Below are 16,711 nucleotides of genomic sequence, written 5' to 3'. Positions count from 1 at the left end.
TTAACCAAGCTCAAGGTTGTCATCTGAACTAACCAGATGTTTAATTGAGAATCAATCACAGTTTGAAAAACAAGACTTTAGAGCCATCTTGCAAAAAAAAAAAAAGGCAACTAGACATTCTGTTTTGGTGACTATAACCTTGGTTTAAGCAGCCATTTGGCATCTAGCTTATATAACTGAGTTTTCAGCACTGCATCTGCCATAATGCCAGAGCTATTGTTTAGACTAGGGGTGGGGAACCTACAGCCCTCCAGATGTTATTAGACTCCAGAGCCCATTAGCTGCAGGCTGTGTCCAATGCTTTGGTACAATGGCTGTTGTAGCCCAGCAGTGTCTGCAGGGCCAGAGGTTTCCTGCGCCTCTTTCTAGACTGTAAAGATTCTAATAAAGCACATTACTCCTGTGTGTTGGTACAGTGCCATAGACACTCTTGACACAAGAGAAGTACAAACTGTAATGACACATGAAGAATGCATAAGTCAGGCATTTCTAAATTGTCCTATATGTGAATTTGTGTGGCTTTTCTCCTCCCACCCTTTTGTTCCCCCCTGTTCTTTCTAAAGGCTACATTAATCAGCATATATTAGTTGACACAAGCAGGGAGGGGGGACCTTGCCTGAAGCAGAACGGGTTCATCATCCTATGACAAACAAGTCCGGCAGTACTGCTGGATAGAACAGCAGCCCTTTGCCTCAGCTTGCACACTGGTACAGCAAGCTCCAGGAGACTCCAGTGCAAAGCTCTGAGTTTTGCCTGGATTGCCTGAAGTATTTTTGTTGCATGTGGGGCTAGCAGTAGTAGATAATAAGAAACAGGCGGCTGCTGTTATTGTCTTTCAAAAAGAGAAGATTTAAAACTTGAGATGCCTGCAAAGAACCTGAAAAGTACCAGGTGGGATAATTATTTTGTCTCCTTTTGGTTTGGAAAAGTGTAACATTTTGGAATTCGTTAGAGAGTGAAAACAAACACAGCACAGGTAAGATGGCAAACATTTATGTAGGAGGCAAAACACATAGCAGATTTTATGCTTCTTTTGATGACAGAGTAATCATTTTACGCTGTAAAATATCCCTGACACAAATACTTCTTTCTGTTTGATCTTGTGCTGAACATGAGTAATGTTTTGTTTCATTGCAATGAAAATGGTGTTAAATGTTGCCAAGGTTTTTCTGCTTTGCATTTTTGCCTGGGAAATGAAAATTGGGTCGTGGGGGAAATGAACATGGTGGGGTGTTTTAACATACTATTTAATACAGAGTATATGCTAACAATATTTAAAAATAAAACTTGATAGATAGATTTCTAGTTCTCATGTTTCATTCCTTTTAATTGAATGTTTTACACTTGGAGCAGTGATTCATTACAGTGTTTACAAATGGTACAGCATTCTTGTCTTCAGAAATACATCGCGGCAAGTGGTCTGTGAATTACTTTGCATTTTGATTTGACAATCTTATTATTATAGTTGTACACTGTTGTGAAAAAATAAACATTTTTAAAAGTTATATAAAGTGAATAGCTTATGATTGCTTAGCGTTCTTTTTAGATTCCTAGAATATGCCTGTTGTGAATGAATGCTTTGTGTGGAGCTGTTTATACATCTCACAATTTCTCTGTGAAAGTAATCTTTTGTAAGAAACAGTTGGAGAAACATGGGTCAGATGTTTACTGCAGTAGATATCTTGGTGCAAGTGGTGGTGGTACTTCTGATTTGTATTGATCCTCTTCATTGTTGAAAACATAACAGGGAATGGATATTTTAAATACCAAATCAGAATTTAACGCTACACAGGCTTAGTGTTTGTTTATCACAAACTGGATAAAGTATGCTCAGTTTGCAGAAATGTTAAATGTGAAATATCCTGTCGGATCACTGCTGGATCTCTTCCAGATTTCTTGATCCACTGTGACCAGCTTGTTTATAGAATCTAGAAAGCTGCTTGGCGACAGTTCCGTTGTACATCCTAAAATCCTATTTGGTAGCTTAGAATTCTGTGAATCCTAGACACAGCACAGATGTTTCAGTTTGTTTTTTAATGAAGGTTACATAGTTGTAATGCATCAGTTGAAACGGATACACATCTTCCCTCCAGGTTGCAGTAACACTATTGGGAGCCCATCCCTTGTATCTTGTAATTGTTGGTGAAATTTGATGCTTTCTCGCTGTCTAGTGCTGCTTCCCCCAAAGTGGTTCTGCCCATATGTTTTGGACTGCAATTCCTGTCATCCTTGAACATTGACCATGCTGACTGCAGCAGATTAGTTACGGTCCCAAACATATGGAGGGCAATAGATTGGGGAATGCTGGTCTAGAGCCATCATTATTATTGAAGCTTTTCTCCCTGTGAAGAGAATCCAGTGTGCATTATCTTGCATTTTAGAAAGTTACAATAGAACCTTGGCTTAGGGTTACGAAAGCGGCAAACCTGGAAGTATTTTTCCGGGTTTCGCTACTTGCGCATGTGCAGAAGTGCTCCATCGTGCCATGCACAGAAGCGCTTTATCGTGCCGCATGCATGTGCAGAATAGGCACCTCCGGTTGTGGAAACCTCAAGATCCCACCAAAGCTCCAGAATGGATCCTGTCTGCAACAGGAGGTACCACTGTATTGCAGCCGTTGAGTGCCTTCTATCTGAAGTCGATTAATCAGGAAAATTTTTGTATGTTTTTCTCCCAAATGTAAGGTGATATCACACAAAGTCATATTCAGTGCAGACCCATTGAAATAAATGAACTTAAGTCCATATGGGTGTAGTTTGGGTGTAATGGGTGTAGTTTGACGTAACATCATGCATACTGACTATGTCTGTAGTGAAATGGAGTGGGATTTTTTTTTTAAAAAATGATGGCCTAACTTTGTAACTTTTTCATATGAGCATTGCTCTGGGTCCTTTGTGGCACAACTATAGATTTTGGCTTGGCCTTTGCAGTTCAACATAATTACTGAAATTATATGTTGAAGGAAGAAATACTTTGGGCATGCACATCTGTTTACTTGAAGCATTTGGTACTTTTATCCAAACTGTTTTAATGGTTTGTGTTTTCATGCTGTGTACTACCTGTGAATTATGGATTCTTGAGTATTATATTTTTTTTTTCATTCTTTAAGCTGTCCCTACAACAACATTTTGGAATAATTAGTTTCTAGACATCTGTTTTTCAAATTCAGCATCTGCTATATGCAGTTAAAAACTGTTAAATCTTTTGAGATTCCAGTTTCCATATTTGGTCTAAAGAAGAGAACACTGGAAATTTCAATAAGCTTATTTGAAGGCCATCTTTTATAGTTATGTGAGGCATAAAGGTGGACCCTGTTCTCATTCTACATAGTATGGGGATGGGGTCTGAATTTGTGTTAAAGGGACACTTCTGAAGTACTTGGGACAGCAGTGAGGATAAATATTTGCTTCTACTGTTACTATTATAAAACCCAAGAAATATATGTCTGTTTCATGTTATCTTATTACTATTTTGAAATGGCTGAGTTATTTTAGTATGCTAGCTAAAAAGCTGGGGAAAGTCTCCTGATGAATGTTTGGATAATTATCTGCTTGCTTGCTTAAATAACACCCTTTGGAAGTAACAAACCCATTCTGTAGTCCTATAATAGCTATTGTTAAACTAAATACAGTGTGTGCTGTTTAGTCGTTTCCTAGCCGTTTTTGTTTTTAACAAATGTTTTGAAAGCAGCAGTATTATTTACCCCTAAATTATCATATATTGTAATGATTCATGATGAATGTATATTAATCTCCTACATTCCTGCCTGTGTATCTGCATTATTTAATATAGCCTGGAGGTACTTTATCTGAACTAACTGCTTGCCATATGTGTTAAACCTTTCCAGTTACAACTTTTATTTGGTTGGGTGTATATTGTGAGAGATTTGCATCCAAGTATTCTAGGGGTAAGTGTTTCTATCTGGGACAAGTTCAAATCTCGATATGCAGTGAGCTCCATATTTTTTGACAAGGATGTCAAAAAGAAGGACACTCATATACCGTTACACAGATTCTGATTGAACTAAGCAAAAAATGAAGTGCCCGAACGGCTGACTTCAGTTATCTGAAATTTGTGGATGCCCTTTGCTCTATTGGATAGTTTCTTATTGCTGTCCAGTTGTAACATCCAGTCACAGTACAATGAGGTGTCGAAAATTGCATATCCTCCATGTTTCCTTTTATGTATGAGGAACTGTGCGACACTTTTGTAACAAAGAGTAATGGGATCTGCGTGCATATCACAAATGTGTGAAAGCTTAGAATATGTGTTCCTTTTGCAGAATTCAACATCGTAAGAATCTTGGCTTTCATTCTAAAGTAAACAACCGTTTATCTTCCACTTAGGCTTGAAAGCATGTGGCTAAATGCCTTGTAGTCTCAGAAGCCAGAGCAGGGCTTAATAGCTTTTCCAGTTCTTGTGAGAGTTTCAGCGTTCCACATAGAGTTCCACAGCGTTCCCTTTCACAGGAATACTGGAGGCACAATAAATTGGCAACCTAAGTGAGCAATGGTGCAGAATAGAACTTCTTGGTGAAGAATTTTGTGACTGAACTTTTTGGGTTTACCCAGAATATATACACAGCATATGCCCCACAATGTATCTTATCCCTTGTTAACTCCAAACTAGGAATTAGATCCTAGCAAATATTTCGTCCCTTCCAACACCACCCCACTGGAATTCCCAAGGTAGAATGGATAGGTTTGCTTTTTTCAACAGATGCTGGTGCTAGGCTTGTGATGATTAATCACTTGCAATAACCTAGTACTTGAAGACAGTTTCAGATGACTAGGTTGCTGTAAATAGAAACAGTATACTGGTACATAACTGGGCTACTCAGTCTTTAATTGGTGGCATCTGTCTAGTAACTGTAATCTCTGTGTGTTCGTGCACATTAAGTAAGCCTTCTTTCAGCCAACCAAGAAAAATGGGTTACGTAGGAATATGTGCTTGATAGACATACAGTTATGTGAGCTCAAACTCATTAAAGCTTGGTGTCCTGAATATGGAACACTCAGTTTAGTGTATACAGAGCACTTAAGTCTTTCAGGACTAAAGTTTTGTAGTCTCATCCCCCTTCCAGAAATAGGATAGGCATTTCTAGTTCTGTGTTATTTGGACATACAGGCAATGATTACTTTACATGCATCCAATTGATGTGTGACTGTGCACATGTGCCTTGCAGTGACCTGGAAGTGGCTGGAAAAGGGGGCATAACAGGCTTATGCGCACTCCGCCATTGCATGCCATGACCCAGAAAGCAATCCCACACACAAATCGGGGGGTTGCATGTATACATGCAAAGCGACTCAAGCCAATCTTGAAGGGATGAGAGATGTGTGGGCTACTGATTTGGGACCAAACTGCTATTCCTCTCAGGAGGAGCATTATATAGGCACTCATATGTCTTTTATCTCTAAGCAAAAATCATATTTGGTATGAGAGTTTTCCATTGGAGGAAATGGCACAAGGGAAAAGGATTACACCCCATCCCCTGGATTGGCCCTACTCATACAGGCTACTATTGTTGCTGGGTGTGTTTTGTTTTGTTTTTTAAATAAAAGTTCAGAAAAACATATGCAACCATGTGCAATATAAACATTGCATATCACCATATTTCTTCTAGTCTGGCCCCAAAGATGACTCTGGTTTGGGGCTGTGACTGGCTTATTTTCAGGTTCCTTTCCAGGTTTACAAGGATATGGTCTTGCTTTATTGTTATATATGTAGCTCCCACAATGGCCATGAAAGGAATACTTATTCATAAGTGAGATTAGATTTGTCTCATTTTTTCTTGTTCTTTTTGATCTTGCGATTTTGTTTTTCCTCTCTTTGAAGGATAGTGGCATATGGAGGAAGACCAGAGTTTCAGGTTTTGACTTAAAATCTCCTTTGGAGGACTTAGTGGTGTTTAAAAATCACTTGTTTTTGGAACGTTGAAAGAAACTTGGGTGGTAAATTTATTTTGGGAAGTTCATGCAAAGGCATCCTCATACATATTTGCAGGCTCCACAATGGGATGAATATTGGTGGATCCACATTGCCCAAAGACATTTTGAGCTTAATGGTATAAAAAGCCTTTAAAAGTGGAGGTGTTACCTAATTATTGCATGTGCATTTTTTATATTGCTGTTTCTCTCAATTGGAAGCCATACTCAGAATTATGCTTTGTAATTTTTGGCCAGTTATGCATAGCCAGTGCCATATGTGGGAGGAAGTCATGTTGTACTGTATGTAGCTGACTTCAATATATTATAATGATCCAGATTCTTCCCCTCCTCCCCCTCTTTATTTTTGATCACACATATATTATCTATAGCTAAGTGTGTTCCTGTGGTTTTCTTGTTTAGTTTGCATTTTTTTCAAATTTGCTCTGTTTTCCCCCTGAACAGAATAAAAGGGGTCTTTCAGAAACCAGCAAAGATGAATATGGTGAAAAGGATAATGGGTCGACCCCGGCAGGAGGAATGTAGCCCTCAGGATAATGCTCTTGGGTTGATGCATCTGCGTCGACTCTTCACGGAATTGTGTCATCCACCTCGGCACATGACCCAGAAAGAACAGGAAGAGAAGCTTTACATGATGCTCCCAGTTTTTAATAGGGTAAGCCCCTCTGAATTCAGATCTGTTTATTGGTTCTTATTATGTGGGCTCCAAACAATGTGTTTTTGTTTTTTTTAATGGTACATGGAGAACATGGGGTAGGGAGAGCAGCTGGAGGGAGTGGGTTTAAAAGTTAAGTAATGGAATGCCAGTTTTTGCCTTCTCTGCATCTAAATCAGTGTAATATCACAATGTGTACATTGCCTGCCTCTGCAGCCATAACAACTTCTCTTTCTTACGCTTGGATCAAAATTGCCCAGTGGCCACCTCCAAGTTTGTTACATCCAGGACAAATTATATGTGGAAGTGATCTTACAGCAATGTATGTCATGATTTTTTTAGTAGATTTGAGTTTTCCCATGAATACAGAGAATTTGAAAGTGGGTGTATTGGGCAGATACTGGGCTGAGAATGACTGAAATTTCAGTCATCCCTGTTTCTGAATTGGAGTCGAACCTTTTGAACCTACGTAAATCAAATCCTCGAATAATAGAGGTGGAAGGTACCTTAGAGGTCATTTAGTCCAACCCACTGCCAACCTGGAAACAAACTGCTTCAGCATCCCTGATCATCCAGTTTTTGCTTACAAATCCTAATCAAAGATTGTCCGCACCGCCTGGGCCATTCTGTTCCACTTTAAATATGAAAGTCAGCTTAAATACTATGACCCTTTTTCCCCAGAAGAGGATTTTGTATCGAATCTTGGTCACAAGTCTTAGCTCCTTTGTAATAGTCCTGAATACAGTTCTGAATTCCCCCCCCAATGGTTTTCTACAAAAATATGTATTGATTATGGGTGTCTGTATGTTGCTTATCAGGTTTATGTGGTTCAAGGTTTCCTGTAATAACCACTGAAGAGTCCCTCTTGCAGCAGCCCCACAGTTGCTGGCATTGAATTTCATGCACTTATCTGCATGCAGTTCCTTGTCCCTAGGGCTGCCAGGTTAGTGCTTAAATACAAGGCTTAGATGAAGCCATTTGTGTATTGTGATAAGATTGTATTTAAGCAGTTGAGTGAGAGCTATATGGCAGAGGAGAGTCGCAGTGCTCCATTTCTTTTCTGCATGTGCCATAGAAACTGAGTGGGCTGCCATAGTGCCATAGCATGGTGGATCTCTCTGTCTCTCTTTTTACCAGCCCTTGGCAGAGTAGTAATTTTTGTTTCAGGCTAGTAACCTCCGTGGATTTATTTATAAGGTCGTAACAGGGTGGATTGAGTTTTGCTTTGCTTTTTAAATCAAGGGCATTTTAGCTCTACAAGGAAAGGAGCTGATGTAAATCATGAATTTTAAATCGAGTTTCCAACTTCATAATTCATATATTTTCTGAATGACCATATATACTAATTGGCTACTGTAATAATTAAAGTGTATCTTCTTGCAACTGCTAGGGACATAACCCCAAATATTTGCTCATGCAGCCCATGAACTTTCTGCGTATGTCTTCTTAGGAGAGCAAATTTGAAATTAAGGATTACTGTTTGGTTTTCCTCTATACATCTTTAAGGACACCAAATATGAGTTTGAAGATTAATCCCCAGAACGTTGTACAGGAAAGGACTAGTTTACTGAGCAGCATGTTGTTTATATTAACTTTGGTTTCATTGTCAATTTATTCATAATCTTCATTTTAAAAAATCTGTGGCTTGCCACTTGTGGTTTTTCTGTGGGGAGACAAATCCTGATCTCTGGCTAAGACACAATGCTGAGCCAAACAATGACGTAGGTCCGGGTAGTGTGGCAGTTGCAGGACTGGAGGAGGACTGAAGTGGTTCTGATTTTTTTCTTGCTCATTCACACATGGGTATTGTTTACCTTCATGTTACATGTGAACTGGGTCATTGCCAAACTGCATAATGTGTGGAATGGTCTCAAGAGGCTTGTCATCAAACAATCCTTGTTGCATCTTTAGTAAAATTGTTGTGTTTCTGAACTCTTCTAAAACCATTCCATTTATGTAATTGTAGATTATTTTTCTCTGACAGAGCCTTTCATACAGTTGGGTGCTGTATGGGGTGATTTTGGATTGAATAGCAATGAGCTAAAGCAGCAAGGATTTGTGTGTGTGTGTGTGTGTGTGTGTGTGTGTGTGTGTAAGTGTAAAATGTGGACATTGTACTGAAAAGGTCTCTGCCAGTAAACAATGCTTTGGTTCATAACATGTTGTGTTTTCTTGTCACTGCTTTACTTGCACAATCCTGAATAGTTAATGATGCATTTTAATGTTCCTGAAGAGTGGCATAATTGTGTATATGAGGGTGCCGAAATGATAGGCTTGCGGGGGTTTTGTTTTTATTTTTTAAAAAAGCCTTGAAGTGATTAGCTTCAAATATATGGCATGTGTTTACTCTCTTACTGTAAAAACTGCAGAAAAGTGCTTTTGATTTAAAGATAGAGAAGATCAATATGAAATATGGAAAGTAAGCGTGCCCTTCCTCCCCAGGAGACAAATGAGTGAGGAGAGGAGGAAGACTACAGTATTTCAAAGCCCAGACTTCCATTTTTGCTGGATCATGTTTCAGACAGATCTAGGTGGTTGCTTCTGTTATAACAATGTTATTTTCCAAATTACTGTGGTGTATTTATTACATTTTGCTGTTCAGTATATTGGTTTTCTGAGTGGTGCATGATCAAAAGCCATAGCCTTAGTGTAAGTGTAGGAAGACCACCACATTTGTTTGTTCCTGTAAAGTTTTTTGTTGTTGTTCATAGCTATATGGAATGTATTTTCCACAACCACCAAGTTTAACCAAAGTCCAGCTGCAGGTTTTACAGGATAATACATTTTATTAGGCATTATGACGGGACATTGAATGATCCTTGAATGGAGCAAGGATGCAGGAACACAAGGGAGTGGGATAAGTGGCAGAAGTGAGTCCTATTGAAGTTGATGGGGTTTACTTAGAAGCAAGTGGGTATAGGATTGCAGCCTTAATCTTCAGTATACCCCCTAGGTCTTTGCACTCCCCACATATGCATAGGGCCAAACTAAATAAGACATAATTCATTTTATTTATGAGAGTATTTATAACCTGCCAACTCAGTAAAAAATATTGTGGTGGTATACAATAAACTAATTATAAAATTAGAAGCTAGTAATAAAATGATAAAATCATAAAGTATAGAACAAATGACCTACACTGAATCAACCTGATTCTATAAAAATGCTTGGCAAGCTAAACTTTTTAGCAGGTCATGAAATACCAGAATTGCAGGTGTCTGTCTGATTTCAATAAGGGCAGTGTTCCAAAGGATCCAAATGCTTTAGTTTGCACAGAAATTAAACATACACGTAGTAGCAAAGAGGTAGTCAGGAGGCCTTCCCCAGATGATCTCAGTATGCTGGCCTGTGTATAAGGGACAGGGTGGTCCTTCAAGTCACCTGGTGCCATTTTGGATTTTATACACTAACAGCAATAGTGTATACCTCAAACGTAGCAGATTTATATGGCAAGGAACTGTACAGTTGCGGCATTACATATGTGTTGTATGGCACCCGTGAATGCATGGTCTCTATCCATGATAGTAACACCAGCAAAATTACCTTTTCTCCGATGCTTAGAAATCTGGGGAAGTGGAGCAGTAGTGTTGCCGAGCTGTAGACCCGAGATACAAGATACACTCATTAGGTGTTCATTTTATATTTTCTAAACTTCCCTTTACTTGTTTATTGTACTGTTTTCAGAACTATTTTTAGCTATAATAATAATAATTTATATGCTGTCCATCTGACTGGGTTACCCCAGCCACTCTGGGCGGCTTCCAACAAATTAAAACACAGCATGACATACAACATAAAAAACTTCCCTATATAAACATTCCTAGGGTATGTTTGTAAATCACTTTGGGATGTCTGTCAAAGGCAATTCATGAATTAATAAATAATCAAGTAATAATAATGGTGTGAAATGTAATCATGTGTAGCTTAATGTTGACTTTGTCTAGAAATTTTGGGATCCAAGAAGTAAGAAGAACCGTCCGCTAAGCAGAGAATACACACACACACACAGAGGGGCAGCTAATGGCTCCTACTTCTGTATACGTTTGCTTGCTGTTTCCTCCAGCTTTCTCTGCCTTTCTCCAGGGAAGTTTTTAGAATTCTCATCAGGCAGAGCTTGACTAGACGTGGCTACTTTCTAATGTTATGAGTAAACTCATGACATCACATCTTACACAGGAGTAAACTCATAAATCGCATCTTACCCAGGGGTTCAGTTCCAAGGGTTCTGTGTATACTTGGACTGCCCCCATGTGGGCATCCTTACCATTCCGGAACCGACATCCTGAGTAGACCTTAAACACCCACACCCAGCAAGGCAGAGAGCTTAAAAGCTCTTTCTGCGCTGAGTACGCTTGGGCTAGACTGGGAAAAAGCCTCCTATCAGCAACCCTAGAGACCTGCTGCCATTCACTGTAGTCAGTACTGAGCTCACCCCTCCAACATGCAGTTGCAGCAGTTCATACTGTGGGCTTTGGGACACTTGAATGTTACATGGTTTTATTGCATGAAGCTGCATGTGACGTCTAACACCCTAAAGGTCTGTGGCAAGACGGTGTTTTCTTGTGACCCAGTGTCGAATTGTATACAAGGGAGAAGCCCAACTGCATCTCTGAGGGAAGGCTATTCAACAATCAAAGTTCTGTTCAATGACTTTGTACTCTAAACATCTAATGCTCCAATTTAAAGAGGTGACCGGACTTGTATGTCTGCAGAAAATTATTTTCTAGGGGAGAAATTCAACACTGTGCTGTACTAAGATTATCGTTCTACTAGCATCTTGATGGAATGATGCCCCCTCTCCTCCCTTGCTGTTCCAGGGATTCTCGCAACACCCCTCAGGCCAGTTTTGGGAGGTGCAAGAGGTGGGGAGAAGCTCTGTTGCACTTGCAGAAGTCCTTCTGCAGGGCTTCCACTGACGGGTCACTTTAATTGAATCCTGCCATAAATTCTGTGGTGTTCATAGTATTTTCTTATCTGCAGGTATTTGGAAATGCACCCCCTAGTACAATGATAGAAAAATTCTCAGATCTCCTTCAGTTTACAACACAAGTGTCACGACTGATGGTGACTGAAATTCGGCGGAGAGCCTCTAACAAGTCTACAGGTAAATTCATACCATAGCACCTAGTTTATCTTTGTCCAATCAAAAGTTGAATATTCACATAACAACATTCTTCGGGAGATGTCTGACTCTTGGCTGTCACTGAAGATAGTAAATGATTCTCACCTGCCTTCATCAAAGTATGAATGGGACAAGCGTGTAATTGGATATGAAAGGCAAGTGAGTCTTGATTGTCTTCATGCTGATTATGCACTTCATAGCAAAACTGGATTCAAGATGGGAGTTTTTAAGCAGCTGGAACATGAGAAGGAACAATTTGCCTATATATAGTATAAGTAGAAACTGGTTTTAACATTGTGTTTGCTTATCTTCTGTTGCTGTTGTTTTTAATTAACTTCAGAGGCTGCAAGTCGTGCCATAGTCCAGTTTCTGGAGATCAATCAGAGTGAAGAAGCCAGTAGAGGTTGGATGTTGCTTACTACAATTAACTTGTTAGCTTCATCTGGACAGGTTAGTTATGCATGAACAGAATCTGGTACTGTGTAGCATGTACCTATAAATACTCTTAAAGGTATTTGTATTTAGCAAATGAGGATTTTGAAACACAAGAGATGTATATTGTTTGCCATTTTTCTAAGCAGTTGTGAGCGAAGACATCCAGTGAAAAGAAGAAGAAGAAAGACCTTGTAAAGTCCTGTTAGGCATCTCTGTAGGTTGGAGACAGTTAAAAGGTTATGGTCTGATCTAGAATCCTCTGTTGTTTCTTATGTGCACATAGCTTTAGGCCACACCATTCATTTTAGGAAATAGGTATATTCGTGAAAATATTGCACACATGAAACTGCATACTCTATATAGCATGTCAGAACTCCAAAGCTTGGGGCTAGAGTGCCATCATGCATGGAAGGTGAAAGCTGGCGTAGACAGCAAAGGTAGAATGATATTCACTGAGCTTCAGTGAGTAGCATGTGACAGGGAAAGCTAGTGCTGGCATTGAGAGTTCTTCAACAGACTAGGCAACAGAGCACATTGTGGAAAATGGCCTGTGATTAATGAATATAAACATTAATGATTTTAGCCTGTGATGGTAGGCTAAAAGACAGCAAAGAGGAGGCTTTAGTAGCGTAGATGAGATATGATCAGATCATGCATTTTACCTTGTAGGTACAAAGAAGAAATGGAAGCTTCTAGATCAGGGGTAGTCAACCTTTTTATACCTACCGCCTACTAAATGCATCTTTCTTGATGGTGAAATTTCCTTGCCGCACACCAGTGCTCAATGGAAGGAGGATTCAGCTTGTGCCGTAGAACCCCTTACTGCAGGGGTCCCCAAACTACGGCCCGGCCCGGGAGGCTCTTTTATGCGGCCCCCAGCAACCCCCGCTACCTGCTGCCGCCGCCTGCTCTTACCGGCGCAGCACGGCTGCCCACTTCCGACCTGGAAAAGCGATGGAAATAGCTTGCGCGCATGCACAAGTGTGTCATTTCTGGTGTACTTCCAGGTCGGAGGAGGCTCCTGCACATGTGCAGAAGCTATTTCCGGCACTTTCCAGGTCAGGAGTGTGTCAGAAATAGAGTTTGCTCATGGGCATGCCCGGTGGCGTGCTCCCACGTGCCCGTGTGTGCTCCCCCGCCCTCTGGCCCACCACGCGATCGGCCCGGCGGGCATCTGGCCCAAAGCTGGGTAAGTTTGGGGACCCCTGCCCACCTAGAATCCTGAAATGCCCACTAGTGGGCGGTAGGGACTGGGTTGACAACCCCTATTCTAGGTGTAGAATCTGGCTATGATGGGAGAGGGCAAGGATGACTCAAATTATCTCAGTGTTACATACCCAGGAGGTGTGCAGATCTTAACGTCAAATGGGGAGAAGCTTGTTTATCATTGTGTGCAATTTCTAACACAATAGTGCAGGGGCTTCTTCGTGACTTTTAAGATAATAGGGCAGGCTGTGTGCACTAGATTTTGTGCACTAGATTTTGACGGAATTTGTATACCATCTCTTGTATATCCCATCTCAAGATGAGATGGGGTGAGCATTCAGAACAAGAGTGCTCTACTGTGCGATTGCTCCTACTCAAATTACAATCAGCAGAAGCAGGGTGAGCAAAGCATACCTCAAGTGGGCTCCTATTTCGGTCTAGATCAGGGGTCAGCAACATTTTCCAGCTGTGGGCCGGTCCACCGTCCCTCAGATCATGTGAGGGGCCGGACTATATTTTTTTTTGGGGGGGGGATGAAATGAACGAATTCCTGTGCTCCACAAATAACCCAGAGATGCATTTTAAATACAGTATATTCCTGCGTATAAGACTACTTTTTAACCCAGGAAAATCTTTTCAAAAGTCGGGAGTCGTCTTATACGCCAGGTCATTTTATTAATACAGCGAATATATCCCAAACTATATTTTTACTGAAAAAGTTGGGGGTCGTCTTATACGCCCAGTCGTCTTATACGCCGGAATATACGGTAAAAGGGCACATTCTACTCATGTAAAAACACGCTGATTCCCGGACCATCTACAGGTCAGATTGAGAAGGCGATTGGCCGCATCCGGCCCCCCGGCCTTAGGTTGCCTACCCCTGATCTAGATCATCCCATTCCCATTGCCTTCTGTCATACTCTCCTCCTCTAAGGGAAGAAAAAACCTAAAGTGTGGTGAATGAAACAGGTGCCAGAGTGCTCCATGGGAAAAATGACGCTCTGTGTGTATTCTCCAGCTGGTTAGAAGTGCACTAAACATCTCCCATTGGTACACTTCTCCCTGGGATGCAGCTCTGGGATGGGGCTGCTCAACTTGTTCCTTTGCATGTGTGTGAGCAGAGTTCATCAATGTTGCTAAAAGCTTTCCTTTTTTGATAATGAGAATGCTTTTTTCTTCCGAAAAATTTCAGAGTAACTTGCTTCAAGAATGGTATTCTGTGACTTCCACATAAAGGTTCTAGAAGCTAGATAGCTGGATAATTTCTAACAGAGAAGGTGGCATTCATAAAAAACTGCATTGTGCTACTAATACAATGCTAACATCTTGTCTCCACTCTTTTTCTGCCCTCAGAAAACAGTGGACTGCATGACGACTATGTCAGTGCCTTCCACGCTTGTGAAATGTCTCTATCTGTTTTTTGACCTTCCACATGTGCCTGAGGTGGCTGGAGGAGCCCAGAATGAGCTGCCTCTAGCAGAACGTAGAACGCTATTGCAGAAAGTGTTTGTGCAGGTAAATGAGTTGTAACCACAATACTACATTTCAAATTCTGTTTCATCTCCTAAAGAATGCATTGGGAAGAAAGGTTCTTACATTGGATTCTTTTATACTGACACTTATACACTCTTCAACTCCTAGGCCAAATCAAGGTGTTATTTTATCCTGCTATTCTATATTACTTTTTCTCTGTTACTTACCTGGGTTTTTTTTTGGGGGGGGGGGTTGCGTCTACATTTTTTGTGTGTGTTGCAAAAAAAACCCTCAATTATTTTTTTTAAAATAAAGCTGGTTACTGATGAGAGAAACTTCCATAAGTGCACGGAGGCATTTGGAAAATTAATATAGCTGCAGTGAACTGATTCCAAGGAGTTGCTTAAATCTGCCTACTTTCTCCACAGCTTAAATGAAAATTACAATAAACAGAACGCTTGTGGTAACAATTATATGAGCTTCCTATAATGGCCTTTTGTTTCAGATCTTGGTGAAACTCTGCAGTTTTGTGTCCCCAGCGGAAGAACTTGCTCAAAAGGATGATCTTCAGCTTCTATTCAGTGCAATAACCTCGTGGTGCCCTCCCTACAACCTGCCTTGGAGAAAGAGTGCAGGCGAAGTCCTAATGACCATATCACGTCATGGCCTTAGTGTCAATGTAGTGAAATACATTCACGGTTGGTATATCTTGGTGTTGTCTTGTGATTTTGTTTTTCTTTCAATATAGTCATGTAATAATTTCTATCATTGCTAGATTCTCTCTCTCTCTCTCTCTCTCTCTCTCTCTCTCTCTCTCTCTCTGGGTGACCACGATCTGGTCTCAATCCCTAATTTTAAATTCTCATTTGTGAAATAGGAATATTGGTGTGTTAATTCATGTGGACATAACTGAGGTGGTGGTGCCTATCCTGAAAACTGGGGACATGACTAGAAAAGTTACAGGATGGGCCCCTGAATCAGGACCATCGAACCTGCTTTTCCCTTTGTGACATGCCTGACATTTATTGCCATCCCACCAAATGTTTCATAAACCCTCCTATTTCTGTTGCTTGAACAAGGTGACAGAAATAGATGGTGTGCTTTCAGTAAACCAGCAGATCACATTGAACAACTGCATATTGGGTACATGCTGGGGAAACTGAATTTGGTTTAAACTGGTAGCAACGGTGACGTAAAAGGGATTGTAGGAAGAAGAACCTATTTTTTGTACCTTAGTATTGGCTAGCAAAATTCACAGTTGTTTCTTACATGAATGATTGTGGGCTTGTCACTTCCACTGATGTTGAAAGCTCCCAAGAGTAGTTCCTGTTCCTTATCTACGTGTAATAGAGCATTAGATTCTTGCAGAGACGGCTCTGGGTAGTTGCTTCTGTTTTACTGCTTCCTGTCTCTTCCGTGGAACATTTGTAACAGATTGAAGGGAATTATGCCACTGCCTTATGCCATTATACTTTTGTAGTTAGTATACTATACAGAGTTCTGCTCAAAAACATCCACTCATGCTTAAAATAAAGTCCAGGAATTGTAATTTAGTTCTGCTATAACAAGGATATATGGCACCCAAATTATATTCATGCTTTGAATAAGAGCACACTTGTTGCAAATAAACGCATTCAGATTATCCAAGGCTTTCTGTTTCCCCAAATGTAGACTCTTCAAGTGATAACACACAGCAGATTTCCTTCTGATAAGTAACACAGTCAGAAGCCATTATCTTTTAAAGTGCAAATTGCACTTCTGCTAGGACATTCCTGCTATTTCTGTATGTATTTGTTTGTGGAGTTCTTGTATTCAATATGTGTATGGCATGGTTGCCTTTGATTTGGCCTCGTCTTATGTCACTCTGGGAGT

At 40.4% G+C, this 16,711-nt stretch overlaps 1 protein-coding gene across 4 annotated transcripts in view; it reads left to right on the top strand.

Moving 5' to 3' along the window:
• WDFY3 (WD repeat and FYVE domain containing 3) overlaps positions 1 to 16,711 on the top strand; it is a 125,871-nt gene that overhangs the window by 21,793 nt on the left and 87,367 nt on the right. For all 4 annotated transcript variants that reach the window (XM_035112493.2, XM_035112491.2, XM_035112492.2 and 1 more), the window contains exons 2-6: positions 6,393 to 6,603; positions 11,584 to 11,707; positions 12,066 to 12,175; positions 14,720 to 14,881; positions 15,345 to 15,537. In XM_035112493.2, coding sequence (XP_034968384.2) covers positions 6,424 to 6,603; positions 11,584 to 11,707; positions 12,066 to 12,175; positions 14,720 to 14,881; positions 15,345 to 15,537 — 769 coding nt within the window. In that variant the 5' untranslated portion in view covers positions 6,393 to 6,423. The remainder of the gene's footprint in view (positions 1 to 6,392; positions 6,604 to 11,583; positions 11,708 to 12,065; positions 12,176 to 14,719; positions 14,882 to 15,344; positions 15,538 to 16,711) is intronic.

The sequence above is a fragment of the Zootoca vivipara genome, chromosome 9 (genome assembly GCF_963506605.1).
Source record: "Zootoca vivipara chromosome 9, rZooViv1.1, whole genome shotgun sequence".
In the NCBI taxonomy this organism is placed as follows: domain Eukaryota; kingdom Metazoa; phylum Chordata; class Lepidosauria; order Squamata; family Lacertidae; genus Zootoca; species Zootoca vivipara.
This window is presented reverse-complemented; position numbering and strand designations above follow the sequence as displayed.